Genomic DNA, 12,027 nt, shown 5'->3' with positions numbered 1-12,027 from the left:
GTCACTTCTCTCCGTCGTCTGTCAACCTCCTCCGCCCCCACTAACCACCTCCGAACTGACCGGTGCCCATCTCTTGGTAAGGAATCGGATGCGGAGCTCACCGCCGTTGGGTGAAGTTGTTGTTGGTTGATGTTGTTGATTGTTGTTGGTAGTTGTTTGGTTGTTGTTGGTGATTGTTGTTGGTTGGTAGTTGGTTGGTGGTTGTTGTTGGTTGATGTTGGTTGGTTGTTGTTGGTTGATGTTGTTGGTGGTTGTTGTTGGTTGTTGTTGGTTGGTTGTTGCTTGGTGATCGGGTGTGTAAGAGAATACGTGTGTGAGTGGGTGGGTGGGTGAATGTGTGAGTGGGTGGCTGAGTGGGTGAGTGAGTGGGTGAGTGAATGGAACAACGCACCAACTCACCCACTCACTCACTCACCCACTCACTCAATCACCCACTCAGTCACCCACTCACTCACTTACTCACCCACTTACTCAATCACCCACTCACTCACTCACTCGCTCACCAGCTTTCTCGCCCACTCACCTACTCACTGACAAAATCACCCACTTACTCACCCACTTCCTCTGAAACTCACTCACCTTCTCACTCCTTCAATTACCCGCTCACTCACTCACACCGACTCACTCACCCTCTCACTCATTCCCTCAATCACCCACTCACTCACCCACTCACTTACTCACCCACTCGCTCACCCGTTCACTGGACCACTCACCGACTCACTCACCCACTCACTCTGAAGCTCACCTACTCAGTCACCTCGGTGGGTGAGTGAGTGGGTGAGTAGGTGGGTGCGTGGGTGGGTGGGTGAGTGGGTGGGTGAGTGGGTAGATGGGGGAGTGAGTAGGTGAGCGGGTGAGTGAGTGGGTGCGTGAGTGGGTGAATGGGTGATTGAGTGAGCGAGTGGATGAGTGGGTGAGTGGGTGGGTGAGTGGGTGGGTGAGTGGGTGAGTTGGTGAGTGAGTTCTTGAATAAGTGAGTGAATGAGTGAGTGAATGAGTGGGTGGGTGAGTGAATGAGTGAGTGGGTGAGTGGGTGGGTGAGTTGGTGGGTGAGTGAGTGGATGAGTGAGTGGGTGAGTGGGTGGGTGAGTGAATGAGTGAGTGGGTGAGTGGGTGGGTGAGTTGGTGGGTGAGTGAGTGGATGAGTGAGTGGGTGCGTGAGTGGGTGAGTGAGTGGGTGAGTGGGTGAGCGCGTGGGCGAGTCGATGGGTGAGTGGTCGGTTGAGTGGGTGTGTGAGTGGGTGAACGAGTGAGTGAGGGCATGAGTGATTGAGTGGGTGAGTGGGTGGGTGAGTCGATGGGTGAGTGAGAGGTTGAGTGGGTGTGTGAGTGGGTGAATGAGTGAGTGAGGGCATGAGTGATTGAATGGGTGAGTGGGTGGGTGAGTGGATGAGTGAGTGGGTGCGTGAGTTGGTGAGTGAGTGGGTGAGTGCGTGGGTGAGTGGGTGGGTGAGTAAGTGGGTGGGTGAGTGAGTGTGTGGGTAAGTCGGTGGGTAGTTCAGTGAGTGGGTAATTGGGTGAGTGGGTGGGTGAGTGGGTGGGTTGGTGAGTGGGTGAGTTGGTGAGTGAGTGCTTGAATGAGTGAATGAGGGAGTGGGTGAGTGGGTGGGTGCGTCGAGGGGTGAGTGAGTGGGTGGGTGAGTTGGTGGGTGAGTGAGTGGATGAGTGAGTGGGTGCGTGAGTGGGTGAGTGGGTGAGTGAGTTGGTGAGTGCGTGAGCGAGTCGGTGGGTGAATGAGTGGGTGAGTGGGTGGGTGAGTGGGTGGGTGAGTTGGTGGGTGCGTGAGCGAGTCGGTGAGTGAGTGCGTGGGTGAGTGGGTGGGTGAGTGGGTGAATGAGTAAGTGGGTGGGTGAGTGAGTGCGTGGGTAAGTCGCTGGGTAGTTCAGTGAGTGGGTAAGTGGATGAGTGAGTGGGTGAGTGAGTGAGTGAGGAGTCCTCAGTAGCAGGAGATCACCAACATCCCATGGACGTTCGTAGCTTGCCGATAGCGTTACGACCAACCCGTCGAGATACCCCCTAGATCAGCAGCAGAGATCTTTGCGGTCCACTCGACGCAGCGAGCGGTCTACGAGGTCACAAGTCGACGGCACTTGGATTGCGATGCGGGGTGCGAGCGATGTTGAGGACGCCCCAACGTGGCACCACCAATCTCCGCGACCGGCGTTGTCGAATCGCCGGGGTAGCGAAGGCCTTTAGCCGCATGGCTCGCCGCCGCCCTAGCGTCCTTCGCCAGCACTCGGTTGGCATGGTTGGATACGTACGGTGCGAGAGAAGTTCAACACACACATAGTACGGTTGGATACGTACGGTGCGAGAGAAATTCAACACACACACACACATAGCACGGTTGGATTTCAACACACACACACACACATAGGACGGTTGGATATGTACGGTGCGAGAGAAGTTCAACACACACACACACAGCACGATTGACTCCACGTTGTGCGAAAGAATTCCCTCCCTCTCCTTCCTCTCTTTATTTTTGTTGACTTTTATAAATTCTATTCAACAGCGGCAATTGCGCTGGAGTTTTCCGATGCACGAGCCTTCATGGCAACAAAAAAAACAACACCGGCCCAACGTCGGCAGCGTCGGCATCACAATCACCACACACCATCCGCACAACATCGCCACCGCCCCACAGCCAGTGTCCGATGCGCTCTGTCAGTCCGATATTCTTAGGTTCTTTCGGTAAAGTCACGTAGGTAAAACATCAAAATTAATGAAAATAAAATCAAATAAAAACAAAAATCACGACGTTTCGGAGGCAACACAAGTCTCCGTCATCAGGTGGGACCGTCACAGCCAGATTAGCTGCATCAAATGAGGCAATGATTCAAGATGTAATCCCTTAAAAGTGAGTTGAGGGGGGAGGAGAGGGAGGGGGGAGCTAATCAAAATATGGTAGCCAATGAATGGAACGTATCGGGAGGGAGGGGGGGCGGGGCCAAAAGGGTGGGCGACGGCGTGGAAGCGATTGTGCGCAAGCGACAAACTACTGCACACGCCAACACAATGGACAGAGAGGGGGAGGGGAGGTCTGATACACATGATAGACAAAAGAACGAAAATGCCCATGTTTATACCAATGCTGGCTGAACAATGAAGAGAGTACTGTTAAAAAATAACTGGGGATGTTAACACTCGGTAAAGTAAAGTAAAATAGTGCCTGTCAGATAAGATGGTCCAAAAAATTGTAATTAAGTCTTTTTTGCTGGTTGATAACATCTTTCCAATGATTACTAAGTTTGTACCCATCATCACGGTTGAAATTATGTCTGTGTTTGTATATTTGTATGGCTTCGTGTACAAACCTTTGATGGTAGCCGGGAGGTTTGCAGAGAACCTTGGTCTCGGAAAAGACAATTTCATGAGAGCCCACCGAGTTGTAGCAATGATCGGCAACGGCAGAAGAAGCAGTTCTGCCGTGTTTCAGATCTGACTTGTGCTCGCGGACACGATCAGAAACATGACGTTTCGTTTTTCCAATGTAGCAATCACCACAAATCAGTCAGTCCGGGCTCTGACGCCCCATTGCCTGGCAGGGCCCCCCCTGCTCATCCACACCCTTCTCCCCTGGTGGGGGGGGACGGCGGGGGACGGTAGTTTCTTCACCCTGGTCATTATTGCCTTCAACCGGTAGATCTCCTGCCGGTTGGGTCCTTGACCACCATCCGTGCCGTCTTCATGAAAGCTCCCCTATCGGGAAACCTATCCTGCGCATTCATGTCTCGTTTTCCATACCCCCCCTCATCCAAGGGACCTCCCTCCCTCCCGTCACCTCCTCGCAAACCCCAGGCCCCCTAGTGGCCGCGATGGATCCCTCCCGAAACTCGTCGCTCGCTCCTCCGGGCGCCATCTTCATCGCGACGCTCTTCCGCGAGCCGCCGGCCCTCCGCGCCGCCGCCTTCGCCGCCGTGCTCGCCATCTACGCCGTGACGGTGACGGGCAACCCGCTGCTGGCCTACGCCATCCACCGCGACGCCCGCCTCCACAAGCCCATGTACGTCCTCATGGGCTGCCTCGCAGTCGCCGACGTGGCCGAGAGCACCGCCGTGCTGCCGCGCATCATGCGCGACCTCGCCTGGGGCGGCTCCATCGCCATGGGCGAGTGCCTCGCCCAGATGTGCTTCATCCACGTGTCCCTGCGCGTCCAGGGCTACCTGCTCGCCGCAATGGCCGTCGACCGCTGCCTCGCCGTTTGCCGGCCGCTCGCCTACCGCCGGCTCGTCACCAACACTCGGGCGCTCGGCGTGGCGGCGGCCCTGTCGGTCGCGTCGGCGCTGCTGGTCGCCGGCAACCTGGCGCTGATCCTGCGGCTGCCCTACCGCGACCCCCTAGTGCTCCTCTACCCGAGCTGCGACTTCCTGGCGCTGAGCAACCTGTCGCACGGCGACACCTCCGCCAACTCGCTGTACGGCCTCGTCACCGCCGCGTTCACCGTGTTCGCGCCGCTGTGCGCCGTCGCGCTCGCCTACGCCCTCATCCTGCTCGAGTGCCGGAGGCCGGCGCTGCGGGGCGGACGAGCCAAGGCGCTGCGCACGTGCGTCACCCACCTCGCCGTGCTGGTCGTCTTCTTCGCGTCGCTGCTGTTCACGGTGGCGAGCGGCCTGCGGCTGTTCGCCGAGATGCCGCGCGAGCTGCGATCGCCGCTGCTGTCGCTATACCAGATCGTGCCGCCCGCCATCAACCCGGTGATCTACGGCCTGCGCACGGCCGAGATCAGGGCGAGCCTGGCAAGGATCTTTCGCCGGAGGGTTGAGATGGTGCGACCGGTCGACCGAGTGATGGTCGTGGGCAAGGAGTGAATCGGCGTTCCGAGGGTTGTCGTTTTTAAAAATCCTTTATATTAAGTTCACTCGCTTGCTTGCTTGCGCGCTTACGACCGTGCAAATCTTTCGGTCGTTTTTTAACCCACTTCCCGTGATCCAATCGAGCTGACATTTTGTACACAGACTCGTTGTGCGTGACAATTTATTTTCGTGAACATTTTTTTCCATAACTTTACACTTTTTAAGATTTTTTAAAAATATTTAATTACCAATTGCTTAATGGTGGCAGGCAATCATCTGACCCATAGGTGGCAGCCATCTCAAGCCAGAGGACGAGAGGACTCTAGCCGCCACGCATATAAAGGATATATAGTGAAAAACTTTGTTTTTACGGGTTAATTTTTTGTTTGTTTGTTTACCTGCTGCTGCTGATGCGTACATCTTAAGCCACTTGAGAAAGCTGCCACTGGGGGAGGGCGGGGAGGTGGTCCCATTGTGTGAGTCTATGGGTCTCTGTGTCGTGAGCCAATGGGAATCTGTGTGATTAGTCTATTGCTCTGTCACGAGTCAATGGGTCTCTGTTTGTTGAGTCTATGAGTCTCCGTGTGGTCAGTCTATGCATCTCGGTGCGATGAGACTAAGTGTATCTGTGTGATGAGTCTATTGCTCTGTGATGAGTCTATGGGACTGTTTGATGGCCTATGGGTCTCCGTATGGTCAGTCTGCATCTCTGTGTGATGAGTCTATTGCTCTGTCATGAGTCTATGGGTCTCTGTTTGTTGAGTCTATGAGTCTCCGTGTGGTCAGTCTATGCATCTCTGTGCGATGAGACAAAGTGTATATGTGTGATGAGTCTATTGCTCTGTGATGAGTCTATGGGTCTCTGTTTGTTGAGTCTATGAGTCTCCTTGTGGTCAGTCTGCATCTCTGTGTGATGAGTCTATTGCTCTGTGATGAGTCTATGAGTCTCCCTGTGGTCAGTCTGCATCTCTGTGTGATGATACTCTGTGTATCTGTGTGATGAGTCTATTGCTCTGTGATGAGTCTATGGGTCTCTGTTTGTTGAGTCTATGAGTCTCCATATGGTCAGTCTGCATCTCTGTGTGATGAGTCTATTGCTCTGTGATGAGTCTATGGGTCTCTGTTTGTTGAGTCTATGAGTCTCCATATGGTCAGTCTGCATCTCTGTGTGATGAGTCTATTGCTCTGTGATGAGTCTATGGGTCTCTGTTTGTTGAGTCTATGAGTCTCCATATGGTCAGTCTGCATCTCTGTGTGATGAGTCTATTGCTCTGTGATGAGTCTATGGGACTCTGTTTGATGGCCTATGGGTCTCCGTGTGGTCAGTCTATGCATCTCTGTGCGATGAGACTAAGTGTATCTGTGTGATGAGTCTATTGCTCTGTGATGAGTCTATGGGACTCTGTTTGATGGCCTATGGGTCTCCGTATCGTCAGTCTGCATCTCTGTGTGATGAGTCTATTGCTCTGTGATGAGTCTATGAGTCTCCCTGTGGTCAGTCTGCATCTCTGTGTGATGATACTCTGTGTATCTGTGTGATGAGTCTATTGCTCTGTGATGAGTCTATGGGTCTCTGTTTGTTGAGTCTATGAGTCTCCTTGTGGTCAGTCTATGCATCTCTGTGCGATGATACTCTGTGTATCTGTGTGATGAGTCTATTGCTCTGTGATGAGTCTATGGGTCTCTGTTTGTTGAGTCTATGAGTCTCCCTGTGGTCAGTCTATGCATCTCTGTGTGATGATACTCTGTGTATCTGTGTGATGAGTCTATTGCTCTGTGATGATTCTATGGGTCTCTGTTTGTTGAGTCTATGAGTCTCCATATGGTCAGTCTATGCATCTCTGTGTGATGAGACTAAGTGTATCTGTGTGATGAGTCTATTGCTCTGTGATGAGTCTATGGGTCTCTGTTTGTTGAGTCTATGAGTCTCCATATGGTCAGTCTGCATCTCTGTGTGATGAGTCTATGGGTCTCTGTTTGTTGAGTCTATGAGTCTCCTTGTGGTCAGTCTATGCATCTCTGTGCGATGATACTCTGTGTATCTGTGTGATGAGTCTATTGCTCTGTGATGATTCTATGGGTCTCTGTTTGTTGAGTCTATGAGTCTCCATATGGTCAGTCTATGCATCTCTGTGTGATGAGACTAAGTGTATCTGTGTGATGAGTCTATTGCTCTGTGATGAGTCTATGGGTCTCTGTTTGTTGAGTCTATGAGTCTCCATATGGTCAGGCTGCATCTCTGTGTGATGAGTCTATTGCTCTGTGATGAGTCTATGAGTCTCCCTGTGGTCAGTCTATGCATCTCTGTGCGATGAGACTCTGTGTATCTGTGTGATGAGTCTATTGCTCTGTGATGATTCTATGGGACTCTTTGATGGCCTATGGGTCTCCGTATGGTCAGTCTGCATCTCTGTGTGATGATACTCTGTGTATCTGTGTGATGAGTCTATTGCTCTGTGATGATTCTATGGGACTCTGCTTGATGGCCTATTTTTGAATGTATTTTCTGTGACGATCGTTCTTGTTACGTGCAATTTCATCTCTCTCTCTCGTTATTCACATATTCATCTTTTCCGTTTTTGTTATTTGCTAAGTAAGTGGGGTGGGCGTTTTGTGTATCGTCAGCGTAAGGGAGCAGCGTCGTCCGGGATGCAATTGCGTGAACGGCGCCATGTTTAAACAAAACACGTCAATTATAATCGAATGGATGTCTAGTCAAGAGATTGGGCCACATCCCCTCCAATATTAAAATATGCTCAAAATGCCCCCCCCTCAATATATTGCTATAAAAAAATGTTTGCTATGCTATGTAAATAAAAACAACACTTTGCTAAACCTTGGCCACAATAGCTATGCATAGATTTCTGTTTATATGATTGTGGTTATGGCTGCACTTTATCAATCCCTAATCTCTGTCATTACATACAATGAAACAAGAAATGGTAAAAAAGAAAGAACAGAGCAATGTTGTACAATACACTATTAAACATTATTGTAAAAAAATAAATAAAAAGTTCATCCCATGTGTTAATGAATTTTTTTTATATTTTAGGCAGGATGTGAGTTTTCAAATTTTGATATTTTTCTGGGTTGGGGCCCCCAGACACCATGGAAGATTTTGTCCTCCCCAATGTTGACTTCATCGCACCTGTTTTGGCACAAACATGTCACTAAAAGGGGGTTGATGGGCGAGAGGGAGAGTGGGTGGGTGAGTCGGTGACCGAGTGGGTGGGTGAGTGGGTGAATCTGCGATGAGTGGGTGAGTCCGTGACTGAGTGGGTGGGTGGGTGAGTCGGTGGGTGGGTGAATGGGTGAGTCCGTGACTGAATGGGTGGGTGGGTAGGTGGGTGGGTAAGTGGGTGGGTGCGACGGTGACTGAGTGGGTGGGTGAGTAGGTGGGTGGGTAAGTGGGTGGGTGCGACGGTGACTGAGTGGGTGGGTGAGTAGGTGGGTGGGTAAGTGGGTGAATCTGTGAGTTGGTGGGTGGGTGAGTGAGTGGGTGAGCCGGTGGGTGGGTGAGTGAGTGAGTGGGTGAATCTGCGAGTTGGTGGGTGAGTGGGTGAGTCCGTGACTGAGTGGGTTGGTGTGTGAGTCGGTGAGTGGGTCGGCTCAGCCTCCAGCATCAGAATCATCAGAATCGTTGATTTAGATTGTAGCAGCAGGAAGAGCAATCCGATGAGCTATAAAGCTCTTCTTTCATAGATGTCTAGTAAGGGGGGTGGGAGGAACGGGTTCAGAACATTACCACAACAAACACAATAACAAAAATTAACCCGTGAAAACAAAGTTTTTCACTATAAATCCTTTATATGCGTGTTCAATGGGCCACAACCCAGCCCACATTGGTCTTTGAAACGGGCGGCTAGAGTCCTCTCGTCCTCTGGCTTGAGATGGCTGCCACCTATGGGTCAGATGATTGCCTGGTACCATTAAGCAATTGGTAAATAAATAGAAATTCTTTTTTCCTAAAAAGTGTAAAATTTTGGAAAAAAAATTTCGCGAAAATAAATTGTCACGCACAACGAGTATGTGTGCAAAATGTCAGCTCGATTGGATCACGGGAAGTGGGTTATAAAACGACCGAAAGATGTGCACGGTCGTACGTGCTCAAGCAAGCAAGCAAGTGAACTTAATATAAAGGATAAAAAAACTCGACTATGGGAGAGACAAAGGCGGCTGGTGTGTGCGTGATGCTAGCCACCCCACACCTCCCCCCCGCCCCCCACCCCCTCACTCGTGCGTCCTCCACCACGTTATCTGAGATCTTATCTTTCGGTGACGTCACAATGTGGGAGCATTGTGACGTCACGTCCGGTCGGTGGCTTTTGGCTTCGAAACTGCTGCCTCGAATGGTGCCAGGCAAGTCAAGTTCGATTTGATTTGAAGCCGCCAACTTCGTTGCGCCGTCGTTCGCAATGTCCGGAGTGGTTTCTGAACAAAAGAGAGCCACGGCATGGCAGTGTGTGTGTCTGTGTGTGTGTGTATATAAGGAGCGGTGGTGTAGTGGTTAGCGCTATGCTGCGCTATGAACCCGGCGACCCGGCCAACACCAGTGACGATTATCTGAACCGGTCTTGAGCCTCCCCTAGGTCGACTCGGCCTCAAATGAGTACCTGGTGCGGTGTGTAGTAAACATCGCCACTGGGGAGTCAAAGGCGGTCGGGCGTGGTGCTGGCCACCCACCCCCTCGTGTACCGTTCCGGCCTTCGCAGGTGCTACTCGCTAACAGAACTTGCCCCTACAGTCTGCTAAGGCTATATGGGGGATCTTTGTATATAAGGAGCGGTGGTGTAGTGGTTAGCGCTATGCTGCGCTATGAACCCGGCGACCCGGGTTCGATTCCCGCTCACGGCCAACACCAGTGACGATTATCTGAACCGGTCTTGGGCCTCCCCTGGGTCGACTCGGCCTCAAATGAGTACCTGGTGCGGTGTGTAGTAAACATCGCCACTGGGGAGTCAAAGGCGGCCGGGCGTGGTGCTGGCCACCCACCCCATCGTGTACCGTTCCGGCCTTCGCAGGTGCTACTCGCTAACAGCACTTGCCCCAACAGTCTGTTAAGGCTATTCGGGGGATCTTTGTTTTTGTGTATATATGCGTGCACCTAGCATGGCACAAAGATCCCCCGTGTAGCCTTGAACACAGTCTGGGGCAAGTGCTGCGAGCGAAGACACGCTGGGAAGGTGCGGTCCAGTACCCCTTTCACGGTCGCCCTTGTCTACCCAGTGCCGATGTTCACAGTTCAAGTTCATGTATTAGGTGTAGCCCTGTGAGCCATTCGGCTCTTGAATCGGGTGCAACCGCAACAAACAAAAACACGAACAAAAAACATCTTAAAGTGAATATGTGACTGAGTGCAAACAGAAAATCCAAGAAAAGACAGCAAAATATTGCAGAAAAAACCACCGTACACCAACGCTGTGTGCAAACATCCCAGTGGGATGCAAGTCAAACAACAACAACAACAACCACAAGACAACTTAGATTAAGGCAATCAGTCTAACTCTGTATTACAACAAACAAACATGGCTAAACCATTACACTTTTTGAAATCACCAAAATAAAGCCTTGCGCCTGGCACAACGATTCAATCACAAGCGACCGGTAACTCACATCACGTGCTGGACACCACGTGGCACGGGTAACCAGGAAGTAAAAAAAGGCCCCTTTTCTGATTGGTTACTTAACGGGGCCTCAAAGGGGATTGGTTAGAGGCAGGAGGAATTGAAGAGAGGGGGGGGGGCGCATTGGAGGTAGAAATACAAAATGGAAGGGTGGGAAATGGAGGGATGATTGACAGGGGAGATTCGGTTCTAGATTTGAAGCTTTCGTGACTGCAAGGATACATACTCTTAGTTCTTTCGGTAAAGTCACGTAGGTAAAAAATGAAATAAACATTAATAAAAATAAAATAAAAATCACGACGTTTCGGAGGCAACACAAGTCTCCGTCATCAGGTGGGACTGTCACAGCCAGATTTGCTGCATCAAGTGAGACTTGTGTTGCCTCCGAAACGTCGTGATTTTTATTTTATTTTTATTAATTTTTATTTCAGTTTTTACCTACGTGACTTGTTCCGAAAGAACTAAGAGTAGGGGAGGTTCGGTTGGGATTGGTTACAAACCCGTCAACCCGCGTCTCACATGAGGACGGCTGCTTGCGTTGTGGCCGAAACGTCGCGAGAATTATTTTATTATGTTTTATTTTTATTATTTTATTATTTCCCTTCTACGTGACTTTACCGAAAGAACCAAGAAGATGAATCCCTGCAGTCACGAAAGCTTTAAATCGAAATAAAAAATAATATTTTATTATGTTTTATTTTTATTATTTTATTATCTCCCTTCTACGTGACTTTACCGAAAGAACCAAGAAGATGAATCCCTGCAGTCACGAAAGCTTTAAATCGAAATAAAAAATAATATTTTATTATGTTTTATTTTTATTATTTTATTATTTCCCTTCTACGCGACTACCAAAAGAACCAAGAAGATGAATCCCTGCAGTCACGAAAGCTTTAAATCGAAATAAAAAATAATTTTTTATTGTTTTATTTTTATTATTTTATTATTTCCCTTCTACGTGACTTTACCGAAAGAACCAAGAAGATGAACCCCTGCAGTCACGAAAGCTTTAAATCGAAATTTTAAAGAAAGTAGTTTATCGTTGAGTTTGAGTTCTTTTTTTTAGGTTTTCTGCAGCGTTCGCCGTGGTATGGCGGCACGGGGTTCATTTTGTTGGAATGAACCGGCGATGGAACCCGTCCCGAAATAGTTTGTCCTTATTTCCTGTGCGCCTGTTGAACTTCTTTCGCACCGTACGTAGCCAACCGTGCTGCGTGTGTGTGTGCTTAACTTCTTTCGCACCATACTCAGCCAACAACAACAACAACAATGGGCAGTCCTAAAGCAACGTCTTGGTGCATTACGCACAATCACAAGAAGCGTCGCCATCATGGTGACGATGACGATGAGCAAAAATAAAATAACAGAACCTCGCACAAAGGGGCTCACGAAGACGCGGTCAGCTCCTCCGTCGCAAATTGCTCCGCTAATTGCCACCAGAAGATGACGCCCGAGGATGGTTCAAGAGGGACTCCCCATCTCCCCACACACACCCACACATACATACATACACATACACCCCACACACACACCCACACACACAACCCTAAGGGGTTTCGCTCCGCCTGCCATACTCCCCCCCCCTCTCTCTGGGGGGGATACGACGA

At 50.3% G+C, this 12,027-nt stretch overlaps 1 protein-coding gene across 1 annotated transcript; it reads left to right on the top strand.

Moving 5' to 3' along the window:
* Nucleotides 1-3,818: 3,818 nt before the first annotated feature.
* LOC144737242 (olfactory receptor 52P1-like) lies at nt 3,819-9,175 on the top strand. The gene is made up of 2 exons (XM_078619963.1): nt 3,819-4,743; nt 9,129-9,175. The coding sequence occupies exons 1-2, from the start codon at nt 3,819-3,821 to the stop codon at nt 9,173-9,175; spliced, it is 972 nt and encodes a 323-aa protein (XP_078476089.1).
* The last annotated feature ends 2,852 nt before the right edge of the window (nt 9,176-12,027 follow it).

This window comes from Lampetra planeri, chromosome 66, assembly GCF_965212315.1.
Source record: "Lampetra planeri chromosome 66, kcLamPlan1.2.h2, whole genome shotgun sequence".
Taxonomy (NCBI): domain Eukaryota; kingdom Metazoa; phylum Chordata; class Hyperoartia; order Petromyzontiformes; family Petromyzontidae; genus Lampetra; species Lampetra planeri.
Note: the sequence above shows the minus strand (reverse complement) of the source record. Positions and strands in the feature narration are given on the sequence as shown.